Source organism: Crocuta crocuta, unplaced genomic scaffold (assembly GCF_008692635.1).
Source record: "Crocuta crocuta isolate KB4526 unplaced genomic scaffold, BGI_CrCroc_1.0 scaffold3, whole genome shotgun sequence".
Lineage (NCBI taxonomy): Eukaryota > Metazoa > Chordata > Mammalia > Carnivora > Hyaenidae > Crocuta > Crocuta crocuta.
In genome coordinates, this window is record NW_027529934.1 from 3296304 (window position 1) to 3311722 (window position 15419).

Here is a 15419-nt window from a genome sequence, read left to right on the forward strand (position 1 = left end):
AAAGTGAAGAACTTACTGTCTGGTCCTTTACAGAAAATGTTTACTGACCTCCTGATCTATGAAAATAATGCAAGAGAACCTGCAGATAACTATTAAAACTAATAAGAATGAGTTCAACAAGATTACTGATAATCTGACAGTATGAAAATGTCAACTATATTCCTATGTATTTATAGGAATTGTATTCCTTTTTAAAAAGATGCGTATTTCTTTATTTTGTGGGGTGGAGGGGCAGAGAGCAAGAGAGAACCCCAAGCAGGCTCCACACTCAGCTGGAGCCCAACCTGAGGCTCGATCCCACAAACCATGAGCTCATGACCTGAGCCCACATCAGGATTTGGATGCTTAACTGACTGAGCCACCCAGGCACCCAGAGAAGAATTGTATTCCTATAAAAAGATATTTTTATAAAACCAACGAACACTTTAAGATGACTAGGAATAAATCTAACAAAAGAACTTTATAAATTAGAAAATTAGAACACATTAAAGACAAGAGAAGACATAAATTAAACGAAGAGCTATGTTTATGGAAGACCTGAGAGTATAGTGATGGCAATTAACGTTACAGACCCATTGTATTAATAAATGACAGTTGCAGATTTGGATTGACAGAAAAGCAAGATACAGGCACTAAGTGGGACATTAAACAGAATTTGCTTGTTGATGGAATTAGAAAGAAGGGATTGGGAAATACTCTGGAGAGTTTGATAATATTCCCTAGGACAGTGGGGAAACTTTCTTGATCTCATAGTCTTCACCAAAGGGGCACAGATTTAGGGATATAATTTTGACTGAGTGAATCACATCACACCTTTGGGCGGTACATGGTCTCCCTCCATGCCTAGTATTGTACATTGAAAGTTGGAGCAGAGTTGCACATGGGATGATCTAGATGGGGACTATACTCCTGGGACAGGTTTTTAGGACTGTATACAGTGTCCAAAACTTAGGAACCAGATAGTCCAAGATAACTTTTTTTTTTTTTTTGAGGTAGTGCTATTTGGAGAAAATAGTATCCTTTACTCTGCCAACTATTGCTACTTGCTATCTGAAACTAAGAGGAACTGTTTTCCTTGGCCTCCTCAGGCTAACCTAGCTGGGTCTCTGTATTTTCCTGAACTCAATGGGACATGAGCAACATGAGCCAGTTATTCAGGGTTCGATACAATCTTTACACAACTCTAGGTCTCATCCTGCAATCTTCCGTATAAACAGGGTTTGTAATGGAACTTGACTACTTCTGAAATTGGCTGTGAGAGAAGTTAGGGCCAAGAACAAAGATAATTTCGATGAAGACTGAGGTGAGGGACACATTCTCTCAGGATGTATAAAACAATGATTATTAAGATGCCATATATAATCAAGGGATAGACTGTTAGGTTACTGGCACAGAGAGGAGATGCCAGCAACCTACCCCTGTGTATGTTTGCAGGCTAGGTTGTATTGTAGCAATGAAATTCTGCCAAAAAATGTCAGTGGCCTAACACATCAAAAACTTATTTATCGCCAATGCTACACGTTCACTGGGAATGGGCAGCAGGGTTCTGCTTGTCAGTTAACTCAGGGATCCAGGGTGACGACTGGGCACAGGCTATTGTGATTACTAGGGCAGCAAATGGGAAATGTCACTCTTGCTCACACTTAAAGTCATACAGCCATACCACTAGGGACTGGAAGGAAAAAAACTACTATACAGTGATCCTCCCTTATGCCTAGTTTCCTTTTCTGTGGTTTCAGTTACCCGCGTTCAACTGCAATCAGGAAGCAGGTGCAACTCCTGACCTATCCACAGAAACTCAGCGGTAGCCTGACAGTACATCACACCGTGTCGTTCACCTCACTTCATCTCATCGTTGTGAGGCACTTTGTCACCTCACAACAGCACACTAAGAAGATGAATACAGTACAATAAGATTTTGAGAGAGACCACATTCACATAACTTCTATTACAGTATATTGTTGTAATCATTCTATTTTATTATGAGTTATTGTTGTTAATCTCTGACTCTGCCAGTTTATAAATTAAACTTTATCATAGGGATGGATGGATGTATAGGAAAAAAAAAACCTAGTATACCTAGGGTTGGCGCCCTCTGCAGTTTCCGGGATCCACTGGGGGACTTGGGACAAATTCCCTGCAGACAGGAGGGGACTGCTGTATTTGCAATCAGCTCCAATGACTAGAACATGCATATATGAAAACTAGATGTTTGGTACAAAAGAAACCATGCAGCAAATTGTCCTGAGATAATTGAGTAATAAAGTCAAATTAGCTCTTTATATCAAACCATGAACAAAAATGAATTGTAGTGGATTAAAGACCAAAGGGTAAAAATTAGAACTTTAAAGTTTTAGAAGTACATATAGGAAGGTGGCTTTAGTATTCTTAAAAGAATTTCTCATGTGGGGCGCCTGGGTGGCTTAGTCGGTTAAGCGTCCGACTTTCGCTTAGGTCATGATCTCGCGGTTCGTGGNCTGGGTGTAAAGACTGCTTAAAAATAAAATCTTGGGGCATCAGGGCAGCTCAGTCAGTTAGAAATCTGACTCTTGATTTCAGCTCAGGTCATGATTCCAGGCTTGTGGGATCAAGCTGCATGTTGGGCTCTGAGCTGAGCATAGAGCCTTCTTAAGATTCTCTCTCTCTCTCTCTCTCTCTCTCTTTCTCTCTCTCCCCCTCCCTCCCTCTGCCCCTCTCACCTAGTTACACACTCTGTCTCTAAAATAAAAAAAATAAATGGGACTCCTGGATGGCTCAGTTAAGTGCCCAACTTTGACTTAGCTCATGATTTCACAGTTTGTAGGTTCGAGCGCCATGTCAGCCTCTGTGCTGATAGCTCAGAGCCTGAAGCTTGCTCCAGATTCTGTGTCTCCCTCTCTCTCTGCCCCTCCCCCACTCATGCTCTGCTCTCTATCACAAAAATAAACATTAAAAAATAAAATAAAATAATAAATTTTTAAAAATTAAATTAAAAATAATAAAACATAAACCCTAAGGAAAGATTGATAAGTATGATTATATTAAGATAATGGTCTTTTCTAAAAAGACATCATAGGGGGGCCCAGGTGACTCAGTCTATTGAGCATCCGATGTCGGCTCAGGTCGCAATCTTGTGGTTCATGATTTCAAGCCCCGCACTGGGCTCAGTGCTGACAGCTCAGAGCCTGGAGCCTGCTTCAGATTCTGTGTCTCCCTCTCTCTCTGCCCTTCCCCTGCTCTCTCTCTCTTTCTCTCTCTCTCAAAAATAAGTAAACATTAGAAAAAATGAAGTAAAATAAAAAGACATTAAAAAAAGTGAAAAGACAAGACATAAAGCATGAAAAAGTATCTGTGGTGCATATAACCAACAAAGGATTAGTATCTATGATGTAAAAATAACTCATACTACTCAGAAAGAAGAGAACAAACACTTTAAGGAAACCAGAAGGCATTTATGTGTTTGTGTATTGCTCATGTATGATGCTAAACCTTATCACTTATCAAGGAAATGCAAATCAAAACCAGAGTTAAGAAATAATATCACATGCATTCAAATTGGCAAAAAATAAATATTTTTTAATCTGGAGAAAACAAATATGACAAGAATACGGAGTAAAAGAACTCTGCTAGTAGTATAAACTGATAAAAGTGTTTGGAAGAGCAATTTGGCTCTATCCAGAAAATAGACATTTTACTCCTAAATATAGACTCAGAGAAATCCTTATATGTAATCATAAAAACACAATATTCATTGCAATATAATTTTAAATAGTGAAAAACTGGAAAAGCCTCAAGTGTCTATTGACTTTACCAGAGATAATTAAATTGAAGTGTTTTTCACATAATGGACTATTAAATAGTAGAGAAAATTAATGAACCAGATTTTAATTGGCTCAGGTAAATCTCAAAAACATAATATTGAGTGAAGAGCAAGCTGCAGATGGGTACAGATAATATATTACTTATATAAAGTTCAAATATGTGCAGAGTAATTCTAATTGTTATTTATGGACACACATATATTCTAATATCTAAAATGATAAGCACTAACATCAGGATAGGAATTACCTCTGAGAAAGGATAGTCGAGAAGAACAGGATTGGAGAAGATCAAGGAAAGATGACAAAATGTTAATGGTTTACGAAGCTGGGTGATGAGTAAGGATATTTGTTAACTTACTATCTGCACTATTTTCTATGCTTGAAATATTTAATAATAAAGAGAAAGAAATAATAAACTTATGTCTTGCTAGATTAGAGGCTTACCTAAAGTCATGCCATATGTCAGGAATCATCAGGATTCAAATGTAGTCCTTTGCTCCCTGATAACCAGCTGTTTTTATTTTTCCCTTTTTAAATAATCTGTAATTAATATTATTTTACTACCTGGCTTGAAGTCTGATGCAGGGGTGAGATCTCTGAAGTAGGGATTCTGTCTTATGTTTGAACATTCATTAGCTCAAGTACATTGTAGGTGCTCAGTAAACAGTCCTTTCCATGCTTGATGGCTATGCATGGAGATGGGATTTATGGGTGGCATATCTGAGTCTTAATAATAATACATGGTGTAATGACAGAATTTTACCATTGCAATCTCTAGTAAGTTTAGGTGTTAAATTGATCACTCCATATCTTGAAAGGGAATGGCAAGAGTTTAGTTTTCTGTCAGCTAGGAAACACATGATATTTTCACAACTCTCACAGAGTGCACTCCATATCACATGATGAGCTAGTAAATAGTGCATTTATAATTTTCTATTTGTTATTGTAGGTATCATGACTGGAGCATTTTATTCAGTCTCAACATTATTGAATCAAATGATACTGACATATTATAAGGTAAGTGTCTGTCTCTACTGTGTCACAACACAGGCCTGGCCAAGAATGTTTCATAAGCAGTGTAATTCCTGTTAGCATGATCATAAGATTAAAGGTTTATAGGGTAACCGGCTGGCTCAGTTGATGAAGTGTGCGAATCTTGATCTCCAGGATGTAGGTTCATGCCCCACATAGGCTATAGGGATTACGTAAAAATAAAATCTTAAAAAAAAGTTTATGACCTTATTGCTTTAAAAGATTTATATTTGTTTTAATTGAGAATACATTTAATCTAATTGATAGAGCACACAAAATGGAAAGCAGAAGTTATTATTGCTGTGATAATAAGTCTTTTTTTAATACTTTTTTTAATGCTTTTTTAAAATTTTTGAGTGAGAGAGAGACAGAGCATGAGCATGAGCATGAGCAGGGGAGGAGCAAAGAGAGAGAGACACAGAATCTGAAGCAGGCTTCCAGCTCTGAGCTGTCAATACAGAGCCTGATGTGGAGCTCGAACCCTCCGATCTCAAGATCATGACCTGAGCTGAAGTCAGATGCTTTATCAATTGAGCCACTCAGATGCCCCAGTACTTTTTAAAAAAATTGTGACTGGTTATATGGGAAGAGACAAAGAAACAATTTTAAAGGAGACCAATCCAAATACAAAGAAGTAAATATTGGGGCGCCTGGGTGGCTCAGTCAGTTGAGCGTCCGACTTCTGCTCAGGTCATGATCTCACAGTTCGTAGGTTTGAGCCCCATATCGGGGCTCTGTGCTGACAGCTCAGAACCTGGAGCCTGCTTCAGATTCTGTGTCTCCCTTTCTCGCTGCCTCTCCCTTGCTCATGCTCTGTCTCTCTCTCTGTCTCAAAAATAAATAAACATTAAAAAAATTTTTAAATAAATAAATAAAGAAGTAAATATGAAGCTGTGACCTCTCTTTGCTTTTGAAAGGAGAAGGCAGTTGTAATATATAAAAACATTTATCTCCTCAGACTGCTGTGAATTCTAACAAAGATCATCGCATTTTCTAACCATGGAAGAATGAGAAAAATTTCTTTTGGTTTTCCCCACATTTTAGGTTTTCTTTTTTTTTCTGGTTCAAAAACAGAGTGTCCTTCATATGTTCATTTCCTGCCCCCTAAACCACTGACCCTAACAGATATACCAAATTTCCCACTATATTCTATGCAGAACTTTATCTATTTCCATTGACTGTGAAATGTATGGGAATGTGAAAGATTTATTTGAAGTATCTGATTAACTTCTCTTGATTTTTGTTTTTTTTAATTAATTTATTTAAATTCAAATTAGTTAACATATAGTGTAGTATTGGTTTCAGGAGCAGAACCCTGTGATTCATCACTCATATATAGCACCCAGTGCTCATCCCAACAAGTGCCCTCAATAATGCCTATCACCCATTTAGCCCATCTTCCCACTCACCTCCCCTCTAGCAAAAACCTTCAATTTGTTTTCTGTATTTAAGAGTCTATGGTTTGCCTCCCTCTCAGTTTTTATCTTATTTTTCCTTCCTTTCCCCTATGTTCATCTCTTTTGTTTCTTAAATTCCACATATGAATGAAATCATGATGTTTCTTTTTCTCTGAGTTATTTTGCTTAGCATAACACACTCTAGTTCCATCCACATTGTTGCAAATGACAAGATGTCACTCTTTTTGATTGCTGAGTAGTATTCCATTGTGTGTATATATACCACATCTTCTTGATCCATTGCAGAAGTATCTGATTAACATCTTATGAAAATTTTTTTAAGGGAGAAGAAGTGAATGCTGGAAAGATTGGGCTAACATTGGTAGTGGCTGGAATGGTGGGCTCTATTCTTTGTGGCTTATGGCTTGATTATACCAAAACATACAAGTAAGTGATAGTAGATAAATATATGGTGTACAACCTAAGGTATTTTGAGTTTAATGGAAACTTTGATTTTTATTTTCATAAATTTAAGAAGTGCTATTATTACTAAAAGACTTGGATTTTAGATGTTCTTAGATTCCCTTCTCTTCTGAGTGAAGTCTGTTTATTGTCTTACTTTATTGGTCATACTTGTTTTGACTTTGGGAATTTGGATACCTTATGAAGCTTCTAATAAGGTACCTCTTAACAGAAGGAAGCGATCATTGCTATTCTACAATGCCCTTTCTAAGAAACCTTTAACTTTGACGGAGACTTTATCCTGTTCTTATATTGTAAGTTTAAAAACAAACAAAAAGTTGTATTGAGCATAAGGCATTTTTGGTAAAAAGTTTTTGCCTAGGGGTGCCTGGCTGGCTCAGTTGGTAGAGCATGCAACTCTTGATCTTGGGGTCATGGGTTCAAGCCCTATACGTAGAATTTACTTAAATAAATACATAGAATCTTCCCCAAAAAGCCCTTATTTTTTAAAGTTTATTTATTTATTTTTGAGAGAGAGAGCAGGGGAGGGGCAGAGATAGAGAGAGAGACAATCCTAAGCAGGCTCTGCACTGTCAGCACCAGAGCCCAACGTGGGGCTTTAGCTCACAGACCTTGAGATCATCACCTGAGCTGAAATCAAGTCCGACGCTCAGCCAACTGAGCCACCCAGGTGCTCCCGCAAAAAAATCTTTAAAAGTTTTTGCCTAAAATGCCCCAAACTATAGCACCGCTTAACTATAATAGATTATATGAAAATACTGTATTAATTACACATTTATATAATCAAAATGCTAAAACAAAAGAAGAACTTAGTAATAATACCAACTGGGAAACTGAGAAAGGGCTTTCAGGGACAGAATCTTTTGTGCTGGGTCTTAAAGAATAGCTACATTTCTTTTTATGATGTATGACTCCATTTATACGAAGCACATTAATACTGTCAGAAGTCAAGATAATGGCTCCTCTTGGAGACAAAGAAGCAATGATTGGAGGGACCTTCTGGGGGTTGGTAATGGTTTTTTGTTTGGTTTTGTTTTTGTTATTTTTTAAATTTGAAGTATGGCTGACATACAATATTATCTTAGTTGCAGGTGTGCAGCATAATGATTGAACAATTATTTTTTAATTAAGTTTTTAAATTCAAATATAGTTACCATGCAGTAGTAGAATGTAGTGATTCAACATTTCCATATATTACTTGATGCTTATCACAGCCAGTATAATCTTTAATCCCCATCCCCTTTTTAACCCATCTTTGTATCTACCTCCTCTCTGGTAACCATCAGTTTGTTCTCTATACTTAAGAGTCTGTTTCTTGGTTTCTTTCTCTCACTCTTTTTTTCCCCTGTTTGTTTTCTTTCTTACATTCCACATATGAGTGAAATCATATGGTATTTGTCTTTCTCTGACTGATTTCCCATAGCATTATACTCTCTAGCTCCATCCATATCACTGCAAATGGCAAGAGTTCATTCATTTTTATCACTGAATAATATTCCACTGTGTAAAAATACTTTACCCATTCATCTATCAATGGATGTGGGCTGCTTCCATAGTTTGGCTATTGTATATAATGCTGCAATAAACATAGGGTAATAATTATTTTCATTACTAAATGCTCCCCATGATAAATGTAGTTACCATCTGTCACTATACAGAGTTCTTATAATATTATTGACTATATTCCCTATGCTGTACTTTGCATTCCCATGACCATTTATTTTATAACTGGAGGTCTGTATCCCTTAAGTCCTTCACCTCTTTTGCCCACATCCCCCCATTCCTACAGCAACCAGTTTGTTCTCTGTATTTATGAGTCTGTGTTTGTTTGTTCATTCATTTTGTTTTTTAGATTCCACGTGTAAGTGAAATCATATGGTATTTCTGTCTGACTTATTTCACTTAGAATAATGCCATCCATGTTGTCACAAATGACAAGATTTCACTTTTTACAGTTAATATTCCATTGTGTGTGTATTCTTTATTCATTTATATATATAAATACATACGTATTCTTTATTCATTCATCTATCAATGGACACTCAGGTTGCTTCCATATCTTGGCTATTATAAATAATGCTGCAGTAAACATGTCTTTTTTTTCTCATTTCCTAGCTTTATTATTATTATTTTTTTAACATAATTTATTGTCAAGTTAGGTAACATGCAGTGTATACAGTGTGCTCTTCATTTTTGGGATGGATTCCTGTGATTCATCGCTTACATACAACACCCAGTGCTCATACCAAGAGGAGTGCACATATCGTTTTGAATTAGTGTTTTTGTTTTCCTGGGGGAAAGCCCAGAAGTTGAATTACTGGATCATATAGTATTTCTATTTTTAATTTTTTGAGGAACCTCCATACTGCTTTCCATGGTGGCTGCACCAAGCTACATTTACCAACAGTACACAAGGATTCCCTTTTCTCTACATCCTCACCAACACTTGTTATTTCTTGTGTTTTTGATACTAGTCATTCTGAAAGGTATGTGGTGACATTTCATTATGGTTTTGATTTGCATTTCCTTGATGGTTAGTGATGTTGAGCATCTTTTCATGTGTCTGCTGGCCATCTGTATGCCTTTGGGAAAATGTCTATTCAGGTCTTCTGTCCATTTTTAATTGAATTGTTTGATTTTTTGGTGTTGAGTTGTTATTAGTTCTTTATATAATTTTGGATATTAATCTTTTATCATATATATCACTTGCAAATATCTCTCCCATTCAGTAAGTTGCCTTTTCCTTTTCTTGATAGTTTCATTTGCTGTAGAAAAGCTTTTTAGTTTGATATGGTTCTGATCGTTTATTTTTGCTTTTGTTTCCTTTGTCTGAGGAGACAAATACAGAAAAATATTGCTAAGGAGGATGTCTAAGAGGTTACTACCTGTGTCTTCTTTTAGTAGTTTTATGATTTCAGGTCTTACATTTAGGTCTTTAATTCATTTTAATTTTCTGTTTGTGTATGGTGTGTGAATGTGTTCTAGTTTCATTCTTTTGCATGTGGGTGTCCAGTTTTCCCAGCACCGGTTACTGAAGAGACTATTGTTTCTTGCTTCCTTTTTTATAAATTAATTCACCATGTAAGCATGGGTTTCTGACTCTCTATTCTGTTTTACTCATCTTTGTGTCTATTTTTTTGCAAGTACCATACAGTTCTGATTATTATAAATTTGTAGTATAGTTTGAAACATGGGATTATGATACTTTTAGTTTTATTCTTTCTTAAGGTTGCTTTGGCTATTTGGGTTTTTTTGTGGTTTCATTTTCTTTTTAATGTAGTTCTGAATGAATATTTTTCTCAATTTCTTTTCCTGGTATTTTGTTATTAGCGTATAGAAACACAACAGGGTCTGTATATTAATTTCCTATCCTGCGACTTCACTGAATTCATTAATTTGTGCTAATAGTTTTTTGGTGGAGTCTTTAGGCATATGTAGTAAGTATCATGTCATCTGCAAATAGTGACCATTTGACTTCTTTCTTACCAATTTGGATGCCTTTTATTCCTTTTTCTTGTCTGTTGTGGCTAAGACTTCCAATACTATGTTTAATAAAAGAGGTAAGAATGGACACCCTTGTCTTGTTCTTCATCTTGGGAAAAGTTTTCAGCTTTTTATCAGTGAATATGATGTTAACTGTATTTTTGTCATATATGGCCTTTATTAAATTGAAGTATGTTCTCTCTAGACCCACTTTTTTGAGAGTTTTTATCATGAATGAATGCTGAATTGTGTCAAATGCTTTTTGCATCTATTGAGTTGACCATATGATTTTTATGGTTCATTTTGTTAATGGGGTGCATCGCATTGATTTATTTGCAGATATTGAATCATCCTTGCATCCCTGGAATAAATCCTACTCAATCCTTTTAACATACTGTTGAATTCAGTTTGCTAATATTTTTGTTGAGGATTTGCAACTATATTCATCAGGGATATTAGTCTGTAATTCTCTTTTTTGTGAAGTCTTTCTCTGGTTTCAGTAGCATTGTAATGCTGGCCTCATAAAATGAATTTGGAAATGTTCCTTCCTATTATATTTTTTGGAATAGTTTTAGAAGTATAGATATTAACTCTTCTTTAAATGTTTGGTAGAAGTCACCTGTGAAGACACCTGGTTCTAGATTTTTGCCTTTGGGAGGTTTTTGATTACTAATTCAATTTTGTTACTCATAACCAGTCTTTAGATTTTTCTATTTCTTCCTGATTCGGTCTTAGAAAATTGCATATTTCTAGGAATTTATCCATTTCTTCTAAGTTGTCCAATTTGATGGCTTACAATTTTTCATAGTATTCTCTTATAACCCTTTGTATTCCTCTGGTGTCGGTTGTACCTTCTTTCATTTCAGACTTTATTTATTTGTGTCTTCTCTTTTTTCTTAATGAATATGGCTAAAGGTATGTCAATTTGTGTACTTTTCAAAGAACTGGCTCTTAGTTTCATTGATCTTTTCATTGTCTCTATGTCATTTATTTATGCTCTGTTCTTTATTATTTCTTTCTTTCAACTAACTTTGGACTTTCTTAGTTCTTCTTATTCTAGTTCCTTTAGGTGTACAGTTAGATCATTTATTCGAGATTTTTCTTGCTTATTGAAGTAGGCCTGTATTCACTATAAACTTCTCTTTTAGAACTGCTTTTGTTTAGTCCCAAAGATTTTGAACCATTATGGTCCTATTTTCATTTGTTTCCAGGCATGTTAATTTTCTCTTTGATTTCTTCATTGTCCCATTGGTTATTTGGTAGTATATTGCTTAACTTCCATGTGTTTGTGTTTTTTCCAGTTTTTTCTCGTATTTAAAAAAAATGTTTATTTACTTTTGATAGAGAAAGAGAGAGGGAGCATGAGCAAGCAGGGTAAGGACAGAGAGAGAGGGAAACAGAAGATCTGAAGCAGACTCTATGCTGATAGCAGAGAGCCTGATATGGGGCTCGAACTCACAAACCATGAGATCATGACCTGAGCCAAAGTTGGACACTTAAATGACTGAACCACCCAAGCATCCTTGTGATTTTTTTTATTCATTCTTGATTTCTGGTTTCATACCATTGTGGTCAGAAAAGATACTTGATATGATTTCAGTCTTCTTGAATTTATTGAAACTTGTTTCGTGGTCTAACATGTGATACATTTTAGAGAATTTTGCATGTGTACTTGAAAAGAATGTGTATTCTACTGTTTTTGGATGGCATGTTTTGTATGGACGTTAAGTTAATCTTGTTTAATGGATTGTTCTAAGCCATTGCTTACTTATTAAGTTTCTGTGTGAGTGATTTATCCATTAATGTAAGTGGGAGGGAAGGTATGTTAAAGTTCCCTACTGTTGGGGCGCCTGGGTGGCTCAGTCGGTTAAGCGTCCGACTTTCGCTTAGGTCATGATCTCACGATTCGTGGGTTCGAGCCCCGCGTCGGGCTCTGTGCTGACTGCCAGCTCAGAGCCTGGAGCCTGTTTCAGAGTCTGTGACTCCCTCTCTCTCTGACCCTCCCCTGCTCACGCTCTCTCTCTCTCTCTCTCTCCTAGAAATAAATAAAACATTTACAAAAAAAATTTTTTTAAATAAAATAAAGTAATTATTGATGCAGAATACCTGGGTGGCTCAGTTGGTTGGGTATTGACTTCGACTCAGGTTGTGATCTTGTGGTTTGTGGGTTCGGGCCTCATGTGCTCTGTGCCGGCAGCTCAGAGCCTGGAGCCTGCTTCAGATTCTGTGTCTCCCTCTCAGCCCCTCCTCCACTCAGGCTCTGTCTCTGTCTCTCAAGAATAAAATAAAACATTTAAAAAAAAGATTTTTTTTTAACTTTTTAAATGTTTATTTCTGAGAGAAAGAGCCAGAGAGAGAGAGAGAGCGTGCACGTGAGAGCGCACAAGCAGGGGAGAGGCAGAGAGAGAGGGAGACACAGAATCTGAAGCAGGCTCCAGCCTCTGAGCTGTCAGCACAGAGCAGGGCTCAAACTCACGGGCTGTGAGATCATGACCTAAGCCAAAGTCAGACGCTTTACCAACTGAGCCACCCAGATGTCACTCACAGAGAAGATATTTAAATTATTGATGAGTATGTACTTACTGCCATTTTGTTAATTGTTTTATGATTGTTTTTGTAGTTCTTTTCTGTTCCTTTCTTGCTCTCTTCCCTTGTGATTTGATGACTTTGTTTAGTGTTATGCTTGGATTTCTTTCTCTTTATTTTTTGTATATGTGTTATAGGTTTTGGGTTTGTGGTTACCATGAGATTCATATACCATGGTTGCTTAAGTTGAAACACATTTTGAATGCACTATTTTTTTACTCCCCCCTCCACGTTTTAGGTATATAATGTCATGTTTTGCATCTTTTAATGTTTGTATCCTTCAACTAGTTTTTATAGATATAATTGATTTTGCTACTTTTGTCTTTTAATCTTTACAGTAGCTTTGTAAGTGATTAATCTACTACCTTTACTATATGTTTTCCTTTACTAATGAATTTTTTTCTTTTCATGGTTATCTTACTTCTAGTTATGGCCTCTTTTTTTTCTGCTTAAAAAAGTCCCTTTGGGGTGCCTGGGTGGCTCAGTTGGTTAAATGCCTGACTCTTGATTTTGGCTCAGGTCATGCTCTCACAGCCTGTGGGTTCAAGCCCTGCATTGGGCTTCATGCTGACAGCACAGAGCCTGCTTGAGATTCTGCCTTTCTCTGTCTCTGCTCCATTGCCTCCACAAAATAAATAAATAAACTTTTAAAAAATCTAAAAAAAAAGTCCCTTTAACATTTCTTATAAGACTGGTTTAGTGGTGATGAACTCCTTTAGCTTTTATTTGTCTTGGAAACTATCTCTCCTTGAATTATGAATGATAGCCTTGCCAGGTAGAGTATTCTTCATTGTGGGCTTTTTCCGTTCAGCATTTTGAATATATCCTACCGTGCCTCTCTGCCCTGCAAAGTTTTTGCTGAAAAATAGCTGATAGCCTTATGGAGTTCCCCATGACATAAGTATTTACTTTTCTGTTGATGCCTTTAAGATTCTTTAACTTTTTGACATTTTAATTATTAAATGTCTTGGTGTGGTCCTCCTTGGGTTCATCTTTGGGGCTCTCTTTGCTTCCTGGAATTGGATGTCTGTTTTATGGAAGTTTTCAGCTATTATTTCTTCAAATAAGTTTTCTGCTCTTTTCTCTTTCTGGGACCCCTCTAATGCAAATGTTAGTATGCTTGATGTTGTCCCAGAGGCCACTTAAGCTCCTTATTTTTAAAAACTCTTTTTTCCTTTTTGTCATTCAGTGTGTCTTCCAGATCGCTGATTCATTCTTCTACATCCTCTAATCTGCTATTGATTCCCTATGTTTTGTTTTTCATTTCAGTCATTATATTCTTTACCTCTGGTTGGTTCTTTTTATGTTTTGTGCCTCGTTTTTGAAGTTCTCAGTGAGTTTGTCCACTCTTCTCTCAAGTCCAGTGATTATCTGTATCACCATTACTTTGAACTCTGTCAGGTACATTACTTACTTATTTTGTTTAGTTCTTTTTCTGAGATTTTCTTTTATGCTTTTCTTTGAGACATATTCCTCTCCCTCATTTTGTCTGACCTGTGTTTGTTTCTGTGAGTTAGGTGGAAGAGCTACCTCTCCTGGTCTTGAAGGAGTGAACTTATGTAGTAACATCCCCTGTGTAGATTGTGGGTGCCTGGGCTGCTTTGGCTGATTAGCTGGAGCTGGATTTGGTCCAGGCCAGAGATCCTGGGGTGCTCCATGCCAAAGGCCACCCTGGCGGGACAAGTAGATCTGGAGCAGATACAGTCTGGGAGGGCTACCCTTGCGGGACAGATGGAGCTGGTTTATGCTATTGGCCTGGACTCTGTTCTCATCTGTGCTCTCAAGGGGGAGGAGGAATGTAAACAGTGGTGCCCACTGACATCTCCAAACCCGAAGTGAGTTCCAGCAGTTTCCCCATTGTTTGGCAGATGCTCTAGGGTTCATAAATGGATTTCCTTCACTCTTAGTCTAGTTGCCCTTTAAACTACTGTTTTGTTTTTGTATTTTGCTCTACCCCAGGGCAGGTGAATCTGCATGGGGTCAGTTCAGTGATATCTCTCCTACTGCGAGTCACAGGGTCTACAGTGGTATTCCTGTTGTTACCCTGTCTCTCTGTCTCTCTCTCCTGCTGTTCTCTACATAGCCTCTCTATATTTGACAATGCAGGAACTGTTCACTCAGCCCTTCTCCAGGAGGAACTACTCTATGTGTAGATTCTACGTGTCTATGGGAGGACATGAGTTTAGGGTCTTCCTAGCCTTCCATCTTGGGCACCTAGGCCAACAATAGCTACATTTAAAAAAAAAAAGTTTGTTTATTTTTGAGACAGATGAAGTGTGAGTGGGGGAGGGGCAGAGAGAGAGAGGGAGAAACAGAATTCAAAGCAGGCTCTAGGCTCTAGCTGTTAGCACAGAGCCTGATGCAGGGCTCGAACTCGCAGACTGTGAGATCATGACCTGAGCCTAATTTGGACACTTAACCGACTGAGCCACCCAGGTACCCCAATAGCTACATTTTTTAACAGGCAGAAACTTCCCATCTGCTTGGGAGAAATGAATGAATGTAATTATGCATAAGTGAATGGAATGAAATAAAATGAATGAAATATGGAACTGTAACCTATGTATCTTTTGTACCTTTCAAGGCCCAAGATCTGTTTGATACCATTATGTAAGCCCTTCCAAAGACCTCCAATGTT

General features: G+C 37.1%; 1 protein-coding gene across 1 annotated transcript in view; it reads left to right on the forward strand.

Annotated features, from left to right (window-relative positions):
• Positions 1-15419, forward strand: part of FLVCR1 (FLVCR choline and heme transporter 1) — a 37166-nt gene that overhangs the window by 14380 nt on the left and 7367 nt on the right. Inside the window, exons 4-5 of the mRNA XM_077763197.1 lie at positions 4750-4817; positions 6573-6676. Coding sequence (XP_077619323.1) covers positions 4750-4817; positions 6573-6676 — 172 coding nt within the window. The remainder of the gene's footprint in view (positions 1-4749; positions 4818-6572; positions 6677-15419) is intronic.